The sequence below is a fragment of the Sprattus sprattus genome, assembly GCF_963457725.1.
Source record: "Sprattus sprattus genome assembly, chromosome: 13".
In the NCBI taxonomy this organism is placed as follows: Eukaryota; Metazoa; Chordata; class Actinopteri; order Clupeiformes; family Clupeidae; genus Sprattus; species Sprattus sprattus.
In genome coordinates, this window is record NC_137911.1 from 19,396,358 (window position 1) to 19,423,099 (window position 26,742).

At 40.6% G+C, this 26,742-nt stretch overlaps 2 protein-coding genes across 2 annotated transcripts; both read left to right on the forward strand.

Moving 5' to 3' along the window:
• Positions 1-1,503: 1,503 nt before the first annotated feature.
• LOC308374431 (alpha-amylase-like) lies at positions 1,504-9,004 on the forward strand (the record flags this gene model as incomplete). Its single annotated transcript, XM_080850207.1, has 10 exons — positions 1,504-1,677; positions 2,073-2,219; positions 2,581-2,778; positions 3,050-3,280; positions 4,168-4,301; positions 4,408-4,530; positions 6,281-6,380; positions 6,934-7,055; positions 7,652-7,777; positions 8,806-9,004. The coding sequence occupies 10 exons, from the start codon at positions 1,504-1,506 to the stop codon at positions 9,002-9,004; spliced, it is 1,554 nt and encodes a 517-aa protein (XP_080706333.1).
• Positions 9,005-20,846: 11,842 nt separating this feature from the next.
• On the forward strand, positions 20,847-21,911 carry gpr132a (G protein-coupled receptor 132a; the record flags this gene model as incomplete). Its single annotated transcript, XM_080849556.1, has 1 exon — positions 20,847-21,911. The coding sequence occupies one exon, from the start codon at positions 20,847-20,849 to the stop codon at positions 21,909-21,911; it is 1,065 nt and encodes a 354-aa protein (XP_080705682.1).
• Positions 21,912-26,742: the final 4,831 nt, after the last annotated feature.

Genomic DNA, 26,742 nt, shown 5'->3' on the forward strand with positions numbered 1-26,742 from the left:
TTTAGGGATGCATTATGTGAGAAAAGTATAATTTGTGGTTTTTGATAATAATTTGATAATTGGGTGTGTTTTTCTGTAATCATGAGCAATAACAAATGTAGAGTAAAATATCAGCCTAGTAATTCCCACCCCAACCCTTTTGTTGCAAAATACCACCTACCACTTAGACACAGTTTAGCTGTCAGACAATTAATAGTTACTCATATTCAAATAATATATTACTAAAGGTCTATGTTAGTAAAAGCGTGTCGTATCATCCTGATACATTTGTGACAAAAAAATAACATACCTTTCTGCTGTAGGCCTGCTGCTTCAGTAGAAGAAGAGCTGTCGGCTGTATGCCTGCTGTTCAGTAGAAAAATACCTGTCTGGGGCCATCATTATGAACTATCATGGACTATTTTATATCTGTTATCGACCCTGTTCTATAAAGTATCCGTATATTTTGATCACACTTTGGAGCTCTCATCTCTGGAAAGCACAAGTTGAATCATGAACCATGTCCTTTCACTTTTGAGCACTAGAGGGAGCACAAACTATTTTAATCTACCGTATTCATATCAAGCTCATCTTATTATTTTATGTGGAAGCTCTCTGTACAGTCGATGAGCTCGTTCAATTGCTGTGATAACAAATCTGTCCTCTCAGGAATATTTGATCCACGTGGGTAGTCTACGGTTACATGTATTATAACAAATCTGTCTATTATCAGAAACATTATTTTGAAGAAATGTGCTGTTCTTAGAAATACAGGTAATTATGTTTTACTTGTGATGCAATTTTGAAGTAAAACCTCACTGATCGATACATTTTTATGTAGCATGTTGAATAGCAAACTGGAGTAAACAGGCTATGCTAAACGGATCAAATAAGGACAATGTGGCAGTTTTCAAATGTTATTCTAAAGGTCAAGGACAGATTAGTGAAAACGTAAGAAAAAGGTTTGTATTGAGCATTGTGCAACCACCATGGGTTATACATTAAAGACATTGCATAACCAACGCAAATACAAGAGTTTACTGGACACACTATGTACTGGTCACACTACGTACTGGTCACACTATGTACCCCTGTGTTGAGAGCACTTTTAGTTTCATTTTTGATACATCTGATTTCCAGAGGGTTAATTCTTGTGAAGCATGAATTCATCAATTTGGTGCAAACAATGTGGAAAAGCTGTAACATTTAGCTAACTTCGTATTACTATACAACCATGTACTTTATCAACATGCTGCTCAATGGTGGGGAAGAAAACGTTCTGTTTTGCATCTGGGAATGTCTGTCACTCTACAGATAAGGATTTATTTGTATTTCCCACTTTTGAGATATCTTTGACAGTTTGTGTGTTTGTGTGTGTGTGTGTGTGTGTGTGTGTGTGTGTGTGTGTGTGTGTGTGTGTGTGTGTGTGTGTGTGTGTGTGTGTGTGTGGGTTTGTGTGTATGTTTGCTGACAGCATATAAGTTTGAACACACTGCCCTGGCGGTCTTTTCTTCTGAGCCGGGCATGAAAATGAAGCTCCTGATTTTCGTTGCTCTTTTGGGCCTAAGCTTAGCCCAGCACAACCCTCACACCAGGCATGGAAGAACCTCCATCGTCCATTTGTTTGAGTGGCGCTGGGCAGACATAGCTGCCGAATGCGAACGTTACCTGGCACCGAACGGCTATGGGGGTGTTCAGGTATATGTCTGTCTGTTTATGTCTGTTTGTCTGTCTGCTAGTCGTAGGGTATAATGGGATAGGTACATCTGTAATTTGAAGCCCTAAGGCACTAGTATTGGAGCACTAAAAAAGAGCCATCAACACTGCCTCGAATGAAGTTATGTCCGTGTGGTGGGATTTTAAGGTACAGTTACTGTACTGTAAATGTGTATGTATTCTAGCAGATGCTTTTATTCAAACTTATAGTATAGTGAACGTAAGGTCATATAGAGAGTGTGCTCCTTAGGAATAGAACCAGTGAACTCTGCACCGTTAGTACTTCACTGCTCTACCAGTTAACCTGTAGGAAGATAATAATTGTGAAGAGAACTATGCATGCTGAAGGTTGATATGTGGTGTAAACCCTTGTGCAGATCTCCCCTCCGAACGAACACATTGTTCTGTCCAGCCCCTGGAGACCCTGGTGGCAGAGGTATCAGCCAATCGGCTACAACCTGTGCTCCCGATCAGGAAATGAACAAGAACTCCAGGATATGATCACAAGATGCAACAATGTTGGGGTAGGACAAACAACAAGGCACTCACTGCGCTATCATGTTGCAATGTTAAGTTAATGTCAATTAGTGTCTCTGGCTCACAAATGCTTGTGTTATTGATTGATTGATTGGCCTTTATGTTACACTTGTCATCAGACCTTCTTTTCCAGGAGCTCTCTTGCAAAAAGATGTAAAATGTTTCAATATTCTTATCAATATGTATCAATATGCTAGTGGAATATTTTATTAATGATAAGTGATAAAAAGCTTTCAATCTATCAAAGTATCAATCTCCCCTCTGTGGCAGGTAATTATTTACATAGAATGCATGACTAAATGTTTTGATTGCAGTGCTCATGAAGTACTAATTTCCGCATTCTCTTAGGTCAACATCTACGTTGATGCCGTCATCAACCACATGTGTGGATCAGGAGCCGGAGAGGGCAACCACTCAAGCTGTGGCTCCTATTTCAACGCACACAAGAAAGACTTCCCCACCGTGCCTTATTCAGCCATGGACTTCAACGACGGCAAATGCAAAACTGGCAGCGGAAACATCGAGAGCTACAATGATATTAACCAAGTCTGTGATCACACATTTACCACTCAGTGTAATACAACCACACGTGTACCTACATAATGGCAGATGCGTTTAATTTCACAAGATATTGTGAATGCATGACATTGCATGGTGATGCCATGATGTTCAGGATGTTGCATATAATACATTTTTATGAATGCAGTGAAGATGTTTTGCATTCATAATTTTACTTTGCCTTAATTGATAATGATAAATAAATGTCTAGATCCTGACTGACTTCACTATCAATACTTTGTGTTCCTGGTGTCCACAGGTAAGGGACTGTCGTCTCGTGAGTCTGCTAGATCTGGCTCTGGAGAAGGAGCACGTGCGGGCCAAGACGGCCGAGTACATGAACAAGCTGATCGACATGGGCGTGGCCGGGTTCAGGGTGGATGCCTGTAAGCACATGTGGCCTGGAGACTTGAAGGCTGTCTTTGACAGAATGCACAACCTCAACACCAGTTGGTTTGCTGGTGGCTCCAGGCCATTCATCTTCCAAGAGGTACAAATGAGCTACTTCCTCTGGCCGAACAGTGTGGAATTTTGGGTATAGTAGGTCACTGACCCAGTGTACTGACACACTGAACAAAATTATCAACACCACATGGAACAATTTTAATATTACAGTTCATATAAGGAAATCAGTCTGTACATTAGGAAGTAAACTATATATTTCATATGTCTACTGTATATTAATTTGTGCACAGAAACTGAGAGAAATTAGCTTTTTGTGAGAAAGGAGAAATCACAGGATCTGTTTTTATTTTCAGTTTTTTATTTTCAGCTTATGAAACACCTAAACTCAACATGTTGAGTTTATCTTTATGTTCAGAGGATATTGTTGAGTCTTGAAACAGTTGAATATTAATATAGTATTTCATCTTGACATGGTGTAATAATTAAGGATCTAGGTAGGGTTTCCTGATAACAGTGTCTCAGCATTTTGCAGAGACTTGGAAGGTATACCTTACTACAGTTGTTTACTTTTCTAGGCCTTTCCTTGAGTTCCCCTACGGGAAATCTTCCTATGTGTACCTTAAGAGGCTGAATTCATGGTTGTAGTTGAATAGTCAAAACTAAAAATACATCCTATGTCCTTTCCCACTTTTCTTTGACCCTGATAAATGTTGGAGAATTCACAAGGACTTGCATAAGTCCAGATACTAACACATAAACACTAACAAGTTTAGGCTGTAAAATGCTTGTTTTATCTGAAAACTGTGTTAAGGTATAGCTAAGAGTGTAGTAGCAGCAGCTGTACTTAGCTATGGACATTCTTGAAAACACCTTAAAAACCGGAGGTACCACTTAAGGCATAACTCATGAATGATGCAGTGATTAGAAGGCTTTGGGAATCTCTACCCTTGATGTTTGTCTCTTTCCCTTCAGGTTATCGATCTTGGTGGAGAGCCCATCCAGTCCCATGAATACTTTGGATTGGGCAGGATGACCGAGTTTAAGTATGGAGCCAGACTCGGCAATATAGTGCGCAAATGGAATGGCGAGAAGCTCAGTTTCCTAAAGTGAGCTTTCATTGAGTGAAGCATGATTTGATCTCATGAGCATATCTGTCTGTAATGCGTTTGTGTATATATTTGAACATGTCCATGTAAACTCCTTTTCTTGCAGAACCTGGGGTGAGGGCTGGGGCTTCATGCCCAATGACAAAGCGCTGGTGTTTGTGGATAACCATGACAACCAAAGGGGCCATGGAGCGGGCGGAGCCGCTATTGTCACATTCTGGGACTTCAGGTACTCTACATATTCTGAGCAGGAAGAAAAATAAGACTTGTTTACCAACATGTATCTGATTCAGTTAGTATGTTTGCACAACCGCAAATTTTAATTTAGAAGAGTTTTGAAACAATGATATACTGCATTTGAAAGTAATCAAGTTAACACTCACATAATAATGTATGTATATTTTAGACAATATACGTACATAATCTACATTTTGATCTTTAAGAAACTTCCAAAAACTGTAGGCTATTGAGACGGGCTTTATTCTACCCCAAATTAGCAAATTAGCAAATAAACATCTTCATCCAATTCTCCTGGTATGTTTTCTAACATGAATAAGATGTCTGAATAGAAGCCACACACAGCAGACAGGTGACTTTGTCAGCATTTCACACAAGAGGACCCTGCCGGATGTAGTCAAGCTGATAGGTGTTAAAGCTGTGGTGAACTGTCCTACAAATAGCCAGTTGCTGTGTTAGTGGTCATCACCATCATCAGCACTTAAAGCAGCAATGTGGATTTCTGTTCCAAAACTAGTAAGCTAACTACCTAAAAGGCATGCAAAAACCTTGCAAACACCACCAACAGCCCAGCTGACTCTGATAGAAGCTTGCCAACACATTAACTGGTGTCTTTTGGCCTTATAGCTGGTGTCTTTTGGCCTTATAGCTGGCAATGTCCTGCGTGTGAAAGCTTTTCTTCCATTTTTGCAGGGGGTTCCAGCCCGTTACACAGAACTACATAGGGCTTATCTTGGATGACTAGTGGGATAAACAAAGGTGTTTCTCTGTCCTTCACATGACCATATGCTACCAAAATTAATTTGAAGATGGTACCAATACTAGTTGCCTATAAAACTATACCTCAAAAAGTGTCAAATTGTTGCATAGTCTTTACTTTAATGTGAAGTTTCCTGCATTAGCTATGTTTTAGACCTACGATGTGATCATTCTGAAATGTTGACTAGTAGATAGTAGATATTTACAGTATCAGATTATCATATTAATCTAAATTAACTTTGAGTCCCCGAAACTTTGAGTCACCGAAAGTCACATCACAAAAATTTGATGTTAGGCCTGAACTTTTTGCTTCCTTATTTAACATTCTAACCACTGAATGTGTAGCTACTTTTCATTTTCACTTTAAAATGTGTGTACTGCTACAAAAGCACGTAAATGTGCAAATGTTTTGACCGCAGTGAGCATTCAACACTGCAACCACTGAATGTGTAGCTACTTTTAATTTTCACTGTTCTACAAATAGCCAGTTGGTGTGTTAGTGGTCATCACCATCATCAGCACTAGGTGTTTCTCTGTCCTTCACATGACCATATGCTACCAAAATTAATTTGAAGATGGTACCAAAACTAGTTGCTTATAAAACTACAAACAACACATTGTAATGTCTCATATGAAAGACTATATCAGTGAGAAATATTGTAAGTTCGTAGTACAGTATCAAATTATTATATGACTCTTAATCAATTTTAGGTAGCTATCAAAAGGATTCTGAAAAGTCACTTCATAAAATGAAAAGTCCATTTAGGCCTGAACTTTTTGGTTCTTTATTTAACATTCTAACCACTGAATGTGTAGCCACTTTTAATTCTCACTTTCTAATGTGTGTACAGTTACACATAGCACTTAAATGTGCAAAATAAACTGTTTTGACCTCAGGACCACAGGAGCATTCAACACTGCAACCACTGAATGTGTAGCTACTTTTAATTTGTACTTTCCAATGTGTGTACCGTCCTCTGCAGGCTGTATAAGGTTGCCACGGCTCTGATGTTGGCCCATCCTTATGGAGTCACCAGGGTGATGTCAAGCTTTCGCTGGGATCGCCGCATCGTCAACGGAAAGGTGACAACTACAGATGAGCAAAAATGTAGAAGCCATGATGCTAGCATTCGCATAGATCTGTTTAAATGTATAATTATCAATAATATATTGTCATCAAACTTCATTTTGGATCAGGTAGCAAATTAGACATCCACCAAAGGGCCAGACAGGGCTGTACTAGTTGTATGTTTGAATGAAAAAAGGATAAAGCTTTACATGAAAGTTTGCACTAGAGATAATGTACCGTGTGAACACTACCAGACAATGCCCTTTTTCAAATGTCAGGATGTTAGGGGCGTAAATGTATGTTTTGGGGGTTGAATTAATTGTTATGGCATTTCCCTCTGTCGCACTATGTGATAATACCCCGAATACACTTTGTTCATAGTAAATTCACCCCAGGCAATCAGACCTGTGCTCGTTGCTTTAATTATTCTGATGGCCAGTCCCCTGGGACTCAAGCTTGCATCAACAGTGGTCCCCTCTAAGCCTGTTAATGTGTGTGTGTGTGTGTGTGTGTGTGTGTGTGTGTGCATCGCCCTTCACATCATCACACTGTGCTTCACCCCCCCAGGACCAGAATGACTGGATGGGGCCTCCAAGCTTCTCTGACGGGTCCACCAAGCCAGTGCCCATCAACCCAGACACCACCTGTGGGGATAACTGGGTCTGTGAACACAGATGGCGACAGATTAGGTATGTGTCTTATAAGACTACCTTGTGTTTAGAAAAACTAAGTAGCAGTAGTTGTAGCAGCAGCAGCAGTAGTAGTATGGGTTTAATGTGGCCTTAGCCGTGGGTGCACTGGCCGATCTAATTGACCGATGTGTGTGTGTGTGTGTGTGGGGGGGGGGGGGGGGGGTTTGTTTGATTGCAAAGGAGATGGTGGCCAACTGATAGAAAAAAAGGGTGAGTAAATTGGGGATGGAAAAGGTGGAAAATAGAATTGGAGGCCAAAAGAAGATAAAAAGGTCAATGATATAATGTGCGGGACTGGGGTAAGTCGGAGGGGGATACACATAGGGGTTAGGTTAGGGTTTGGATGGAGGGTTAGGTTTAGGTTATGGGGCCTGGACTGGGATCCAATAAGTAGTAGTAGTACTATTAGAGTTTTGATTAGTTGTAGTAGTAATAGTAGTAGGTTTAGAAGCAGCAGCAGTAGTAGTAGCAGTAGTAGAGTTTATAGTAGTAGCAGTAGTAGTAGTAGAATGTATAGTAGCAGTAGCAGTAGTAGTAGCAGTTGTAGTAAGTGCACTGAATGTTAAATGTCATATTTTCTCCGCTGTCTACAGAAACATGGTGGTTTTCCGTAATGTGGTCAATGGGCAACCTTTCTCCAACTGGTGGGACAACAAGAGCAACCAGATTGCTTTTGGACGTGGCAACAAAGGGTTCCTTGTCATCAACAATGATGATTGGTAAGAAAGATAAAATGTAGAACACAATACTCAATCTGACTGTCAAATATTTGGTCAATTTCGCATTGATTGTCAATTGTCAGATTTGCTCTTATCATATTGGAGATTGCCATTCTTCTATATTATTAGAACAAAGCCCTACTGACGTAGCCTGACGATGTCATACTCATAACTCTAGTAAGAATATGAGTCTAATGCTGAGCCATTGGACTGTGATTATGGGGCGTGTTTCAACGAACCAAGAAAAAAAATGCCTCTTCGCTCAATTGGATACCTACAACTAATCAGAGCAACATAGTATGACCATTTGATACATTAAAACTTTTACCGGATCCCGTTAGAAGGACGGCAAAAACATATTTTCGATCGACAAATGCCTTTATCGCGTTTCTCTTTTCCTCTTTCAAAATGAATGCGCTATCAATATCTGTGAGATATGCCTGCTCACGTACTTATTAGCAGCAAGGCTATATCTAGCTACCATTTGTTTCAATGTTTTTTTTTGTCTACGCGTTAGCATAACCTATCAATAATGGTCTAGAGTGCTTCAGTTAAGACCTACAATCCTCGGCAACATTCGTGTTGCACATACACAACTAACCGAGTCAATGTAGACATAAAAAAAGTCGTGTAGATAGCTTAAATCATATAAAATATGTCCCACTAAGCTCCCGAGACGCCGCCATCTTTGTTCGATGTATATTCTATCTATCTAATCAACTCAAGCGTTGGTTGGTCATCTGTCCATCAACGTATAAAGCCCGCCCTTACAATTTGATTGGTCAGATCACTTTTCCGAGACGTTGAATCTCTCCCAACTAGCTCAAGTCCAGACTGAATCTCCCAGACCAAAAATGTTGTGGGTGGAGTTCAGGCTGGTATCCAGGCTACTACTGACGAATTCATAAATACAATGAAGAACATTCAGAATGGTGATTTGAGTTTTTCCATCACCACATGTACAAAAAGATGCTAAGATGCTGAATAGTGAAAGACACTTGACCTTCGTTTTAACGTGTGTGTTCCAGGAACCTGGATGTGACCCTGAACACCGGCCTACGCGAGGGCACTTACTGTGATGTCATTTCCGGGGACAAGGACGGAAACAGGTGCACTGGGAAAGAGGTCAAGGTGGGAGGGGACGGACGGGCCCACTTCCAAATCAGCAACATGGCGTATGATCCGTTCATGGCCATCCATGCAGAGTCAAAAGTGTGTCGAAACTGAGTCAAATAAAGAGATGCAGCTGTTCATTTGGTTTTACTTGTCTTACTCTATTTTTCGCGTCTCAAGGATGCAACATCATCGATTCCCGTTGAAGGACTGTTCCAATGTCTAGGATCCTTCCAATTCTACGTCCTTCATTCAGAGAATTTTCAAGGATGCAGTATCCTCTGCATTCTTTAAGCACCCACAATCCTTTGCACACCTACCGCAGCCTTTTTTTAAGAACAGTCACCTGCTAGATTGTTCCATTGTTTGTTCTCCGAAGGAGAGGAAGGAGTCTTGAAGGACCCGGAAGGACTCTTGGAAGAACTCAGAAGGACTTGGAAGGACCCATCCTACCAAGAAAGCATGCTTGACTTTGAGAAACACCCAATATCTACTTACCTCTCATCCAGATATCAGTATTTACCAGTGTTAAGGGTTTTCTGTGGCCTTCGGTCTAACAGGAAGGAAGTCTACAGGAAAAGCCACTCTCTAAAAATACTACTCCACTCTCATTGACTCTGGCCATAATAACCCAAGGCACCTGTTCTCCACTATAAATCAGATGCTCAAACCTTGCAGCTCCTCCACCAACACTCCCTCCTCTGATGACTGCAACCGCTTCATGGACTTTTTCAAAACAAAGGTCGATAACATCAGGCGCAACATCACCCCGGACCAATCTGATCCTCCCTTGGATCTTGCCCCCTGTGATGGCCCGGCCCTTGATCATTTTGCTGAGGTCACCCAAGCTGAGCTGTCCAGCATTGTTTTAAAAATGAACTCCTCCACCAGCTCTTTGGATCCCATCCCTACATCTCTATTGAAAGCTTGCCTCACAGCCATTGTTCCCACTGCAACCCACATAATAAACAGATCCCTATCTGCTGGTGAAGTTGCCCCCTCCCTCAAACTGGCAGCCATCAAACCTGTGCTTAAAAAGCACAATCTGGACCCTGAGGACCTCTCAAACTACCGTCCCATCTCAAACCTCCCCTTCCTAGCAAAGGTCCTGGAAAAGGTTGTCTCCCTCCAGCTGCATAACCATCTCCACTCCCATCAGCTTTATGAATCCTTCCAGTCTGGTTTCAGACCTTCCCATAGCACCGAAACTGCTCTCGTGAGGGTGGTAAATGACCTCCTAATGTCATCAGACTCTGGCTCACCTAGCCTACTAGTCCTGCTGGATCTAAGCGCCGCTTTTGATACAGTGGACCATAATATCCTGTTTCGGCGCCTCCAGGAGGTGGGAATTACAGGCACTGCCCTGGACTTCTTTTATTCCTATCTCACAGGATGGCAGGAATATGTTGCCCTTGGAAATATCACCTCCAGCATTAGGTGCGTTACCACTGGTGTCCCCCAGGGGTCAGTCCTGGGGCCCCTGCTTTTCTTAATTTACATGCTACCCCTGGGAAACATACTTCGAGGTCATAACATCCCATTTCACTCCTATGCAGATGACACACAAATCTACATCCGAACTTCACCCGACAAACAACAGGCACTATCACAGACTACCAAATGCCTGGATGACATCCAGCACTGGATGAGCAACAACTCACTACAGCTAAATGGTGGCAAGTCTGAAGCCATTCTTATTGGCACGCCCCACCAAATTAAAAAGGCTGGTATCACCCAAATCACCATAAATGGCCACCCCACCCCTCTCTCCTCACTCGTCACAAACCTTGGTGTCAAGCTGGACTCTTCATTGTCCTTTGATGCACACATCAAATCCATCTGCCAAACTTCATTCTACCACCTAAGAAACATCTCAAGGCTGAGACCCTCTCTTCCCAAACATGCTGCAGAAAAGCTGGTGCATGCATTCATCAGCTCCCGTCTGGACTACTGCAACTCTCTGCTGGCTGGTCTTCAAGCAAAAACCATCCAGAGGCTGCAGTATGTTCAAAACAGTGCTGCCCGGGTTCTCACCAAGACAAGGAGATCCAAACACATCACCCCAGTCCTCCACTCCCTCCACTGGCTTCCAATCGACCAGAGAATAAACTTCAAAGTCCTACTTGTTCACAAGGCCATCAACACCACCGGTCCGGCCTATCTCCAGGATCTCCTCACCCCTCATCTCACACCAAGGACTCTTAGGTCTGGACAAGCAAACCTTCTGGCAGTTCCCCGGACAAATATGTCCAGAATGGGAGATCGTGCCTTCTCCTCGCTGGGGCCACGACTCTGGAACAAGCTCCCGTAGAACATTAGGGCTTTGGACTCCATCACTTCTTTTAAATCCCACCTCAAAACCCATCTTTTTATATCTGCCTTCTCCTAAAGTCCTGGTTTCTGTTTTTCTTTTATTTCTTTTCTGTATTGTTTTGAATGCACTGTTTAAAATTGCTATTGTGACCCTGTTAAGCACCTTGAGAGATCTTTGTATGTGAAAGTGTGCTATACAAATAAAATGCATTATTATTATTATTATTATTATTAAAAGCCAGGCTGGTACAATTGTTACTGTTGTTCCCCAGATGTTTTATCTACGTTTATGTTAACTTCCTCTTCTTGTGCCATCTGTGTATCAACCTCATAATCAACTTACTTCTCTATTTCAGTGACTCTCCGTCTGTTAAAGTAATAACAGGACAGTCATATAGTGTTTGTCAAAATGGATTTTTTTTTTTCAGTTTTTTTTTTGGTCGACAATAACATATACAGTACAGTGCCAGAATGATTGGCACCCTAAGATAATATGAGCAAAACAGGCTATGAAAAAAATTTATGCTGTTTATCCTCTAGGTCTTTCACTGAAATATATACAAAAAAAAAAGTAAAATTATTGAAAGAAAAAAAAATGTTGAATATGAATATGAGTTGACACAGGCCAATTTCCCTTAGTCTTGTCTCACTATGGGAAAGACCCAAGAACACAGTGATGATGTGCAACGAAAACTTGTTGAGCTGCACAAATCAGGTAATGGATATAAGAAAATCTCTAAACTGTTGAAAATACCCATTCCCACTATCATGGCAATAATTAAGAAGTGTAAAGGCGCCCGAGGCAACATAAGAGGCTTGAGACTCGAATAATAATTGTTCAATTTCTAGTCTTTTTTACACATAGTAAGTTTCAATACCACCATACCATTACATCGACATTCAAGGAGCAAAGATGAGACGTCGTTGTGTGGTGAGAACTGATAGAAAATCGCGCTGCAAGCACCGCCGGTGGGGAGAGGCCATTTTTTCAAATCTTCCGACCGCATGCGAACAAGACCGATGAGTCCCGAACGCTTCCGGAGATTCTATCACATTCTATCATCCTGTCACTGATTCTATTTTCGAATGCGCGAAATGTGTTCTATTTGTTTACATAATTTACGATACGCACGCGTTGACTTTACCATTTTGTGCTGCTTTTTCTGCGCCCATGGCTGGCACATCGTCCTCGTCAAGCAACGAAGCAGAAAGCCCTTGAGCGTTTTCGCCTGATGGAGGAAGATTCCAGCAACGAAGTATGTAGAAAAGTTTTGTTTTCTAACTTTTGCGTTGACCGTAACAACCAAGATCCGCCATCTTGAAATAGAACCATGCGTTCGCAAATAGTGACATCACGCGTTCGGAAAAATCTGAGAATTGCCGACGGGAATCCGTTACTCACTGGAATCCTGTGCCGGTTTTTTGGTGGCACCAACATACAGTATAAAGGGCTACGCTATTGCGGCTAGTTTTAGCGCTCTTTTTAACGCCCAAAGTATTAAATAATGATGCAAATGTGCTAATATGGTGAAGTAAATGTCAATATCATAAAGATTGTCTTATCCAGAATAGTTTTGATGCCCTAATGTTGCTTTGGGCTCCTTTAAAGCAACAGAAGAGTTTAAGAATCAGCCTGGAAGAGGACGTGTGTGCACACTGACCCCCACACACCGTGAGGAGGATGGTTCGACTGGTGAAATAATCTCCAAGGATCACAGCTGAAGAATTGCAGAAGTAAGTTGAGTCTTGGAGTCATAAAATCTCCAAGTCACCACCTACATCACCACAAGTTGTTTGGGAGGGTTGCCTAAGGTGGTGGAAAACCCCATTCCATAACCAGGTGATTGAGTTGGCAGTATTTCCACTTGACGCGAAAGGAGGAGTGTTTGAATAAGCTTGCCCGGTGCGCGCTCTCCAGTGTTATGTTGAGCACACGGGTGCTTTCAGACAGTCTGATCGGCTGTTTGTGTGCTTCGGTGCACAAGCAAGGGGCAGATCAGATAATAGGCCATTGGGTTGTCATATACGAGTTTGTCCTCGCCACACTTTCATTAGGTTCTATATGTTAGATGTGGACAGTGGCGCGGGAAGGGGGGTGCTGAGGTCGCTGCAGCACCCCCTAGCTCCAGTCAGGGAAAAATAAATAAAGCTCTGGTTCTGGTGTATTTTAAACGTTTTTGAAATGTCAGTTAGTGCTCACAATCTTTCTTTATCTTTCTCAATGTATATATTCTTTATGTATGTATTACAAGCCTGTTTGTTTTATGCTGGAATGAGCTTTTATAAGAGAAGCTAGAAAGCTGGAGACCAATCTGTTTTTGTTGGTGTGCTTGAACAGGAATAAAGATCCTTCTTGCAACAGTTGTCCCTGTACTGAACTAGACATAACGCAAAGCGTTACAAAATATGACCACCGAACTGTTCAGTAGGTTTTGGCACAGAATGAGTCACGGTTGTCAGTGTGTTTTTATGTGTTTTGTGTGTGTAAATTGGTTTGTGTTTAATTTTTATGTATTAAAGGAATTATTTGTGCATGCGTACATATGTCTACTGTGTGTGTATGTGTGCATACGAATGTCTACTGTGTATGTGTGTGTATCTGTTGCAGTTTTGACCATGCAATATGGTGCAGTTTTGACCATGTCAGCCAGAGATGCCTGCAATTACATCACCTCATGTTTTCTTTTTCATTTTTAAGTAGGTGGCGCTATACATAAAATGAGTGGTTATGGGATGGGTTGACATGGCCCCTTAAGACAAACATACAAAAAACATGCGGCCCTTCTAAGCCCTACAGTTCTCGGGATATTTGAAGAAAACTGTGTCAGGCCACCTGCAGGCCAGTTGGTGTACAGTCACATAAAAAACAAGAATTGTATGGCCCCCCATGGACAAAATTGCACGAAACTTGGCAAGCATTTAGAGGGTCTCATAATGATCCACCACTTTCAATTTCGTGCACTTTCAACAATATATGCACAAGTTATAAGTGACTGGAGTTGTGAAGAGTGCATCTGCCAAGCCACACCCTTCAAACTTTGTAAAAGACTCTCATAACTTTTAATTCCCCATTGCTGAAGAGTAACCTGACCACGTTTGAAGGCATTACCATTAAATCTGTAGGAGGAGTTCAATCACATGCGAGGTGTGGAAACAAAGTGAAGTTTCCAACCACCAACAGTTGGCGCTATAGGTGTTATCAGTCAGGCATATGTACGCGTTCTGGCCAGATCCAGCGTCCACCCTAAGACATTGTCTCTGGATCAAACAATGTATGCAACAGTTATAGGAGACTTTGTGTTTTGTGGCAAGCACTGGCAAGTTGGCAAAGTTTGAGGGTCTGCCACGCCCACACCTTCCGACTAATGAGAAAATCTTATATAACTTTTGGTCGCCCATGGCTGAAGAGTAACCTGACCACATTTCAAGGCGTTCCCATTAAATCTGTCGGAGGAGTTTGATCAGATGCGAGGTGTGCAAACACTGTCAAAACATGGCCCCTTAACACAAACATACAAGAACAATTTGGCCCTCTAAGACCCTACCCTACGGTTCTCGGGATATTCGAAGACAAATGTGTCGCGCCACCTACAGGCCAGTTGGTGTATTACCATATAAATCAATTTATTGCATGCCCCCCCGTGAACGGAATTCCACGAAACTTAACGTGCAGTCAGAAGGTGTCATAATTATCCCACACCTCCGTTTTCGTGCAGTTCTGACCTTGTCAACTTACAATTAAAATGTTTTACAACACTCCATTTTTGCTTTTTCATTTGTAACTAGGTGGCGCTATACATGAAATAAGTGGTAGTGGAATGGTTGACGTGGCCTCTTAAGACCAACATACAAAAAAAATGTGGTCCTCCTAGGCCCTACGGTTTTGGACCTATTCACAGAAAACTGAATTGCCCCACCCTCTTTAAAAGGGGTCCAGTCCGACGGGGGTGCAACGGATCAAAACGAAAATCAATGGTTCCACGCTAATCACGGCGGTCATAATAAATAACACAACACAGGTTTGCACTTTGTACACCGGTAAACATACATTCTGTCTCCCACCACTCTTGAAAACCCCTATCCAAAGTCCACCTTTCGTTTGGCCATTTTTGAGGCTACTCCCTTGCTGTGAGGAGAGCAGCGACACATCTTATACTGCCCAGCTGTCAATCTTCATCCGTGGAGTGGACTCGGCTCTGACACTGTGTGTTATAGAGGAACTTTTGGGATTTAAATCAATGCATGGCACAACTACGGGGAAAGATCTCTTTGAAGAGTTATCCAAATGTGTAAATTAAATGGGGCTGCCTTTGGACAAACTTGTTGGACTGACCACAAATGGAGCGCCTGCGATATGCAGAAAAGAGAGGCATAGGAAATGAATGCCACTGATGTTTATTTTATTTAGAAATTTGATCTATGTGTTTATAGGCAATAACTAATAGGCCTAAGATTAAGCCTGCGTGTCCCAGATTAAATAGGCCTATGTTAAACTTATGTTCATGTTTACATTACATTTTTTCAGTAAATATTGAATATGTTCATCCCTCGACTTGGACAGAGTTTTTAAATTTGGCCCTCTGTGTATTTGAGTTTCACACCCCTGTTCCAGCAGGATAATGATCCGAAAAAATGGTTCACCGACCACAGAATAAAGATTTTGACATGGCCATCACAGTCCCCCAAACTAAACCGCATTGAAAATCTGTGGGATGAGCTGAAGAGGAGAGTCCACAAGCGTATGGAGGAATGGTCTCAGATCCCTTGCCATGTGTTCACAAACCTCAACACGCATTATAGGAGAAAACTCAGAGCTGTTATCTTGAAAAAGTGAGGCTGCACAAAATATTAATTGAAGGGGTGCCAATAATTGTGGCACACATATTTTTGCGAAAAATATTTGTTTCACAAGAATTTTATGTTTCTTTCAATTATGTTACTTCAATTAAAGGTTAGATTTTTGTGAGTATTTTGAATGAAAGATCATGAGGATAAGCAATAAAGAAATTTTTTCGCATCTCGTTTTGCTCATTTTTTACCAAAGGGTGCCAATTATTCTAGAGGGCACTGTAATTAGACTGTTGTGCCAAAAATGACTAAATATTTATGGCAGGGTGGCCTCTAGTAGGCACATTACCCCCAGCTCATTACGATTCATTTGTGGAGTAGTGCCACATAGTAAATAATGTTCAGTGCAAGAATGTACTGCTTCACTAGCCAATATCTTGTGAAGGTTCAAAGTTCACACAATTTTGGCCACTGGGGGGTGTCGCAAGTCACAAATTTAGTGTGCAACATTTGGCTTGGCTTCGTTTGCTCACATCTCCTGAAGTTCCATTTGGCTTGCTAAACAAATTGGTTACTTATGGCTAATCAAAATTCAGCTGCTAACACATGCTTGTGTGAATGGCCAATCTTAATTGAATTTTGTATGCTCATTAATAGTGACATACAGGATCTATTTACCCAAAGAAATCATCCACAAACTGTCAGTACAAGTTATATCATCATGTTGTCCTCTGTTCCTCTGACATTGGTCTCTCTTACAGATCATTTAAAAAATCATTCAAACTTTTGCTACTTGGGACAGTTGGCACATTGTTATTGCTGCTGGTGGCTGTTATAATTTATTATTTACTTATACACATCCTTATTGTATAGTTCCTTACATTTTTGGAAACCTCCTATTTAGTGCTATTTCAGTAAATAACCTTGATTTATTGATTCAAAAGATTGGTAGGGTCTGAAATATATCATGACTCAATATTTGGGAAAGGCTGATAACTGTGTTTTCACAGAACCATTACATCTTAATGCCCCATTCTGGCAGAATTGGTATTTTTTGCTGCTGAGCTCCCTCCAAAGTTGCTGAGTGTAGTTCACTTTTACACCACTGTCGTAAATACAAATTGTGCGTCAAGATCCCATAATAGACAGTGTACACGTATGTGTTGACAAGCTGAAGGATATGGAACCTGCAAAGAGAGAACCTCAGTTATTGACTCTTTTTTTTCTTCCTATCCTCCCATAACGTCTCCCTCTGTTTCTTCATTGCTTCTGCTGAGAATACTGTGCTAGCTTCTTCTTATAGCTAGAGCATGAGGGTCTAGTGGTTGTTGCATGAGGTGGTGCCATAAAGCATAGTTCTCCTGATAGGTCTCCCGCCCTGTACCCCAAATAGTTAGCAGTCCATATTGGTGTCAGCCTCCTCACATTGTTTTTTTTTTTTTACCAGTATTAGTGTTAACGCACCCTCTAATGTTTACCCAACGTATGGTATGTTTGTTTTACTCAACTCTATAATGCCTGTTGTTGCTACATGAGTTTTGAGATGTCTACATCATTATGATCAATACTTTCCTGAAAAACTTCTGATACTAATATTTAAAAATAAAAATGTACTGTACTGAAGTATCTTATCCTTAACTAATATTTATTCTTTATTGTCTAGTAAAATATTGTTGAAAATATATGTATCAAATATGATACAGCAGGTTGGCCCCTGTTCAAGTAAAATATATCAAGTATGAAATGTGATAGCAAATATTTAAGGTAATTTATTTCTAAATCCCACCATTGTCTTTGTATTACAATTCATAATGCTGACAGAAAGATCATATGTCAGCAACTTTCTGATGACACAAAATGTATGGACTCAGGATCTCTTCCTGAGATGGTGCAATAATGTGGCATCATTTGGCCATTGTGTATTGCTGTAATAAACAAAAAGTTAGTTTGGTTCCCGTTTTTTAAAAAAAAGAACCAAACCAAGGTCTGTTTTTGTCTCTAAAATTAAATATTTTGTTACTATAGGCTAATTATTACTCTCCCGGGTTAAATTTACACAAGTAGAAATAAAGGCCTATATTGTCCTTGCTTATTCTCTCACTTAATGCTCCACTAGCATGTGTTTGAGAGCAACTTCCTGCCGTCGGTTGTCAGCCGTTGACTGGACGGCTCTTGGCAGAAATGTGGTACAGTCGTTAGAAGAGATGTCATGACACAGACATCACCTTACCACAGCGTGCACTAGAACACTGATCATGCATTGACACCCAAACGGCGGTTCCGCGCCTTCTCTGCAGCGGTAAGAAGAACATTTATTTAAGAAATGTACTTTAAAGTCAGCAGATTTGTAATTCTGGACCATAGGGATAACGTTTTGAAATGATCACAAATCGTGATTGACTTTACATGATGGATTGAGGATTCACGTGGTCTGACAAAAGTGAAGTGATTGAGGTTTCTCTGTAGGCTAATTTGCAAACAATGTAATCTCCTCGGCCTATTATATGCTGTGTCAATGTTGCGCGATGTTAATAAGAAATTATCTTAAGCAGTTTGGGGTTATATTTTTTAAGCAAGCCTTATGCATATTCTACACATTTAACGTTTTATTTATTCCGACTGTGTAATTTATACCTATGCCCTGCATTGTTTTTATAAAATAAAAATATGAATAACTAGTTTAAGTCACGTTAATCTTGGATTACGATGTTGTCGTTTGAAGGTATGCAAATGGACCCGCCACTAACACCCTAAAGAAGTTTTGTTGATGATTTAAAGTTGCTTCGTTTTTTTCTTTCCATTTTTCTCACGCACTACATGGTTACTTTATTGTTTGGTTCAATTTTGTTCGCGTACGTGATTCCAGTGATCTCTCGAGCCAGCCTTGCGTTTTAACACCGCCCTCATTAGTAGGCGGCACTGTACATTTAGCCGCTAAGGCTTTGAACTTGACCGTGCACACCACGACAAGCCTCTCGGGCAACGTTTAAAACAGTGACCGACCTTAATACGATGTGACGGCTCGAGCCGTTATAAATGACAAATAAAGGAGGTCGTGTCGCTTCCATCAGCATCTCACGTCCGGAGCTTGAAAGGGAAATACTACAGAATAGGCCAAACTTAGGTTATTATTTTTGGACGATTATTGTTGTTGGTGAGTTGCGAAAAGGTTTCACAGGTTAGTCGTCTGTAATAGACTCAGAGTATGGACTACCTTATCTTCATGTGCATGCATTTCAGGTTGGCCATAGTGTGTATTTAATTTAGACTTGTCTGATGCAGAAAATAAGTAAGACTGAAATAACCAGTTCCCTGTTCTTAAAGAAATGCAGAACTTGCAGAAAATGCAGTAACTTTAAAATTGTCTACTGTTCACACATCAAATATATCTTACTTCTATGAATCACTTTTTACAAGTTATAGTTTAACCAGGGCCATAGGCGGGATTTCTTAAAATACTGAGGTAAACGGTGCAGGTGTGAGAGAGAGCGTGATCATTTAAAGGAAATGGGATGAATGATAAATAAATTAATACATTTGCAGGGTCAGCTGCAGAGCATGTACCTGCTTTGGAAGGCCCTTCCGCTGTTCTCTCCTCTCTCTCTCTCTCTCTCTCTCTCTCTCTCTCTCTCTCCCTCCCTCTCTCTTTAGGGTAAACTGCCTGTTCCTCTCTCTTCTGTCTCCCCTGTTGTTATTTTTAAATGTTAACAAACATCTAAATAACTGATCCATTTACCAACATGTAGTTGATTCAGTTTGTATGTTTGTATAACAGCAAATTTAAATTTAGAAGAGTTTGGAACCAATCATATAACTGCATGTCAAGTGCATAATCTCTGTATGTTACCAAGTTAACACTCAATGTATATTTTAGGCACATTTTTTTTTTATTAATCTTTAAGCAACTTCAATGAACCACAGTGACTAAATGAGAGTAAAAGGCAAGCTTCAAGGTGTTACAGCTGTGGTTACCTGTCCTACAAACAGCCAGTTTCAGTTTTAGTTCATCACCATCATCAGCACTTAATTTACCGTTTCCGGCATTAGCTCTGTTTCAGACCTACAATGTGATCATTCATTTCACAGTTTCTCAAGATTTGCACTGTTAACAATGGTATGCTATGTATTTGTTTTCACTATTACAGTATCATATTATCATATTAATCTAACCTTTGGTTGCTATCAAAAGTTTTCTGGAAGTCACGTCATAAAATGAAAAGTTGTGGGAAAATGAAATGTCTGAGGGCAAAACTTAAAATCTATTATGGCCTGAACTTTTTGGTTCTGAGAGAATGATAGACGGATAAGTGTTGATAACACTTAAGTGTGCAAAATATGCAGTTTTTAATGCAGGACCGTGGGAGCATTTATTTAATATTCTAACCTGAATGTGTAGCTACTTTTAATTTTCAGTTTACCATGAGTTTGCAATATTTGATATTAGCCTTTGTTGGGTTTATGTTTATGAAAAACATTATTGCATCTAAGCATAATATAATTGTCAATGTGGCAATTCCTAATTTTCTAAAATGTAGGTTAGTATCTCCTCATCTTGGCAGTATGCAGCCTATTTAACCCTTTTTTTTACTCATATACTCGCCTTCTCTTTGCCAGGCAGAAACATTGTGTCGGATGACTCCATTTATAGGGGACAATAGATTGTGGGTATTTGAGTTCTTGTGAGCTGTGAGAACCCATGGATGCGTTCATAAATGAGTTTTGTCTTATCTTGAGGCAGAGGGTTAGATTGTATCTAGGAACGCACCCCTTTCCAGTTTCCCCTTTATTGGTATTTTTCATGAACTATCACTCGTCATCGCTAACCTGTCTCTCCTCTGCTCTTTTTCCAGTGACCATGCCTGTGCCTTTCGTGACCCAGGTATTGAACACGAGCACAAACTATCCTCCTGCTAACCTGACCAGCAACTGCAGCATGCCCTATGATGAGGACCGGGTGCCACTCATGATTCTTTATAGCATGGTGTTTGTGGTGGGGGTTCCTGCCAATTTCGCAACATTGTTGTTGACCATGCGGCAGGTGCGGCGTGAAAACGTACTGGGTATCTACCTGTTCTGCCTGTCCGTCTGCGACCTCATGTACCTGTGCACCCTTCCTCTGTGGGCAGCATACCTTTATAGAGGCCACTCCTGGGTCTGGGGCTCCACAGCATGCAAGTGGACGGGATACATCTTCTTCAACAACATGTACATTAGCATCTTCTTGTTATGTTGTGTGTCCGTGGATCGCTATGTGGCGGTCGTATACTCCCTGGAGTCTCGAGGGATACGACAGCAAAAACATGCCTGGATGATTACCATGGTGATAGTCATCATCGTGGCATTGGGTCACCTGCCAGTTTTCACCATGGAAGAGGGGAACGCCGACAGTGAGGTGCAACAGCGGTGTTTTGAGCCGGGACAGACTACAGCAATGGTGACAGGGTTTAACTACGCCCGCGTCCTCATCGGGTTCCTGATACCTTTTTTCATCTTGGTCTTCACCAACCGCACCATCCAATCCAAAATCGTAGCCAGCAATAGCATAAGGCCAAAGCAGAAGGACAAAGTGCGCCGGCTCGCACTGGCTGTGGTGGTATTCTTTCTGGTGTGTTTTGCACCGTACCACGTCATCCTTTTGACCAGGGCTATCAGCTTCCATACGGTGTCAGACAAGTGTCTCTTCGACAGGGGCATCTACACACCCTACAGTATTTTTTTGGGCTTTTCCACCATCAACAGCGCCATGAACCCAATCCTGTATGTGTTGTCCAGTGACAATATCAGGAAGGAGGTGCGGAGGGGCTTGTCAAGCGTCCGAAGCTGGAGAAGCTCTCAGAGGCCCCAGGTCTCAGAGAGTAGTGGCCAGATGAGGGGTATGAGTGCAGTTTCAGAGGCACGTGCCCGCAATACAGAGCAATAACTGCTTGTAGACATGGATTCACAGGTGAACATGATTATACCTGAGCAGATCAATACTATCATATATGTGCCTTCAACTCTCTGGACCCTCTGAGGATGTGTTTATTAAAGGTTCAAGGATACTGTTAACTGTTAAGGGGATGCCACAAAACAAATGTATTTGATGCATTTGTAAACGTTCTCCATCAAGTCGCTGAAGGTCATACTGCATATTAGGCTGCACATTTGACTTCTTACTCTTTTAACAGTGCTACACAGCATAATGTTATGTTAATATATTGTATAATATATTGTATCTTATTTTTTCTACTCATATTTCTAAATAATAATATTTGTAATAATAATATTTGTAATAATATTATTTACATTGTATTAGTAAAAAGGGAAGGTCTGGCCATTGTTAGATGTTAGTGTTCTTCTTTTCTCATGCATTTCCTAATCATCTCTCCATCTGCCTCTTCTCTTTTACACTGTCTGTCTCTCAAACACATACACAAATTCAAAACATAATAAGGAGGCTGTGTGAGAAAGCCCGTCTGCTGAACACAGACAGGAGAGGTCTGTGGGCAGAAAGTGCACGTATACACACGCAGAAGCACAAACACAGGAAGCTTACACCACCATTTCGGTACCAAGGTGAGACTATGTGTGACAGCCCTATGTGTGAAACCGAAACTTCAGATCTTTCACAGGACATCTGGAGTCATGAGGGGGTTAATGTCAGAATTTCTGAGGTGGGCCACAGACTGTGGTGTTTGTAACCGCCCAGCTAAATCACGTCTATCCCAAATAATAAATATAGTAACATACTTTCTGCAAGCATTAATGACATCTGTAAAATACAAAAGTCTCTCTTATAAGCTTACCACAGTGTAACAACACATGTAATAGAATACAGTTTACAGATTAAGTTTTATCTCATGGTTGGACTTGAAGTCAGGAAGCCGGGAAGTTGTCAAGACACTTACATGCTTGTATTTCTTTAAAGTGGTGAAAGCAAATAATACAATTTTCAAATAGTTTGAAGTTGTGATACCATGCAGCTTTGAATGTTTAATAGTTTACACATCTTGCACAATATGTTTGCAGATAACAACTTCAACAAGTGTTAGGCAATATTTCCTTCCCTTTTCATAAACTATCAGTCATCAATTTTCAAGAGGTGTCATCTGAAGACATGCCATGTCTAGTTATGAAATGTACTGTATACATGCTCAACCTGTATTTGCATTTTATAATCTGGGACAGATGCCAAAACAGATTGTTTCCACGAATCAGCAAACACCTCTTACATAGGAAACCGTTACTGATACTTTCACATAGGTCTCTGAAAAAGCTGTTCACCACAAGTACTTCAATAAGTACTTCAACTTCAACTTATTAATTTGGTTGCTCTTTTAAAGTTCACTATTCTGTCTCTTAAGCTTTGCTACACAGAATACGCTGAAAATAAATGGTTATATTGACAGTTTGTTGTCAACAGGCTGCATGCTGTCTGTCACAGTCTGTAAAATACTGTTCTGAGCAGCCACCTTATCTACATCATCACTATCACTCATAAAAGCCACAATGTCTTTGAGACATATAATTTATTTGTTATAGAAATGTAACAGTAAGCTTATGCAACATTGAAAGCCTCAATCAGTTATTTTAAGAAAAAAACATTAACAACTGATGTTTTAAATGCCTGACCACAAGAGGAAACAGAGCAGACCTGTTTCTTCTTGACAAACAGGATATGACTAATTCCGTCAGAAATGCACAATGTCTTTACCTGTCTCAAAATGTTGCAGTGACCACAATCTTAACAAGAGAAGGGATAACAGAGAAACGGGGAAATTGGGCACCAAGTAAGATTTAATTAGGCATTTAGTGGTACTATATCCTCCTGAAACACTTCCTTTGCCGAAATACTATCCCAAATACATCTTACAGTGTTTTGGGGGTTAGGAGTATTTAAAACCAACAGAGATTGTGGGTTTTTCAATCAAATAAAATTCCTTGTTAAGGTCAGTAAGGTTAATTTAGGAGAGAAGGGCACTGGAGTAACCTGTAAGTCATGTCCTACATTTCCATCATAACGTCTCTATCCTGCAGGCCGAGATTCCTTCAGTAGGCTATCTACACCCCTGATCTTTAGTGAAAGCCATCATGATGTAATAACACTGAACCTTGATAGCATTGCTTTGCCTAATGACAATGACTCATACTTCTTCTGTTTACTGACTTCTCTTTGATCAGTTTACGCTGAATGGCTTAATTTACAGGTTGTTCTTCAGAGTGAACTTCAGAAAAAGGGGTGCTATGCATTTATTTTTGTAAGATTTAGGAATAAAACGTTAAGTTGTCAGGTAGAAATTAATGGTTGTGCATCCCTAAGCTTTCTTTCGCTCCATCCTTTTCTTTTGTTTTAACATCTTTTTCTTTTCTATAGGCGATTTTACATTTGAGCGTTTTAACTTTGTGCTGAATAATCAAGGCTACCCATCCTACTCATCACATTCACTTCACCTCTTCACTCTTCTCTTTCAAAGGGCAGCATCGATGCAGTTCACTCACACATTATTATTTTTCCTCTTGTCTACCTGTCTAGTTTTTTTTTCTTATTCACCTTTTTCTCTCTTTAAATCTCTGTTTCCCCTCATTTCCTTTCTCAAAACATTTTCCGTTCTGTCATATTCTATCTGTCTGTCTGTCTATCTGTCTACTTTTTCTTTATCTCAAGACTACAATACCAGATAGGCCTACAAACCCTAAATAGCTGCATATTACATGTGTCAGCTTTATATGTGTAGGCTACACAGTGAGCATCAAAAAGACAAACAGGCCGCCACGCAGCGCCCCACCCCCATCGGAGATGCTGCTGTTTTCATTGGCTATTCGCTGAGAAACTAAAACCATCCGTGCAACGTACAGAGGACTTCGATGATCTCACTCCGACCGGCTGGACCCCTTCTCCCTCATTGAAGTTTTTATGTGGAACAGAATTGGCTAAAAACAAAATACGTCTAAGTAAGTTAACTAATTTCTATTATCACACGTAAAAGAATGGAGTAAGTAACAAAGATATCATAGTGGGTTAACACGGAAACAAATAATGGAGGAGATAGGGGGCGCTGACCGTCAGTGATTAAAAGATGGCTATCATTAGCTGGCTAGCTACCTATGTAGGCGAAAGGAAAAGTTAGCCAGCAAGCTAAAAGGAAGTTCCATAATGCTAGGACAGAAGCTAACCGTAACCTATCTGGCCTTGCTTGCTAAGAGCTTTGCCGTATGGACGTTCACGAAGAAAACTAAAATAAGGGGTTATGGAACAACTCTCCGTTAATTTCAATGTGACATATAACGTTTTTAAGACCGCTTGTTCAGTGAATGGGGAGAATTTTGACGGTGACACTGCTTCCTATTCCGATGTTCGATGGCTAACAGCTAAAATTGGCTACCTACCTAGCAAGCTAACTAATGTTAGCGAATTGTCTCAAAATGGCTTCCTTGATTGTGTAGCGAGCTTTTGTGAATGAATGTGTGAGAGCCCATATCTCTCATAACCGTATACACTTACGGATTTTAACTTATGGGAATTTGATTTCATGACAATAATTGTACTATTCCAGCGATCTAAAATTTTAGCATATCAAACTAGATGTCATTTGGTTTCTGCTATCTGTCACGTACTGTTAACGTCACTCAACTCCCCCACATCTAAACGGGAAACAGCGAGTTCACCTGTCGTTTAACGCTTGCTAACGTTATCCCATCCACCATGTACGAGGGGTAAACAAATCAGAATTCCATTAGATTGTCTTAAAAAATCACTTATCCGAATTTAAGTGCATCTGTGTCTAATTTAGTTGGCATATTCAGTATGGTTTTGTTTAAAGCCATTCTATTAGTGGTTAAACTGAGTCATACCCGGCCATACCATGACCGCTCACATTCCCCATCAGAGATAAATTGTACACTGTGTGTAACTGTAGGCACCCTCCCACCTGGTGGCATTCGTTTCTGTCCTTTATCATTAACCTCGGTGGCAATTATTTTTCATATGAATGTCCTCTGCTGTTCATTCTATTTCAGTGAATCCTACCAAGTAGTCCACTCCTATGAAAAGCTTGGAAATTAATGTGGTAAGAAAAAAATGAGAAAAGAGATAGAAATTGTCTCATGCAGGCAATGTTATCCTACAAATGATAGTGTATGTTGTTCATACATAATAGTTGTGTTAGGACTCTATGTGAGCCTAAAGGCAATAGCTGTAGTAGCTATAGATTCAGTAGATTGTCAGAAAACTACATGCTGCTTTAATAGTTGGTGATGAAAGAGTAATAGTAATTTGCTCTGCAACAGGTAGTAAGCACATGGCAGATTTATCAAATATGTGTGTGTATGGTTATGGTAGGCTATTTGCTATAAGTAGAGTTCATCTCATGTTACAATGTTGATGCTGTCACAGTTAGCATATTCTTTTTTTTTTTTACCTGTTATTTGATTGATCAAAAGGATGTTTAGGACATTTTTGTAGGGTGTAGGCATGCTCATCTGTGATTTTTGTGAGGCTTGTGTATGATTTATGTTGCAGATTGTTGGACTTCAAAATGAGCTCCTTCAAAAAGGAGCTTTTAACGTGATTAGGCTATGAGCCCGTCCTTAAGCTGTAATAAGCATGACATTAACACTGCACTTAGGCTTGTATCATCACTGATTTTTCTTCTCATAGGTTTATCTTTTAATTGGAAATTGAACACAAGTTGTGTGTGTGTGTGTGTGTGTGTGTATGTGTGTGTGTGTGTGTCTGTCTGTCTGTCTGTCTGTGTGTGTGTGTGTGTGTGTGT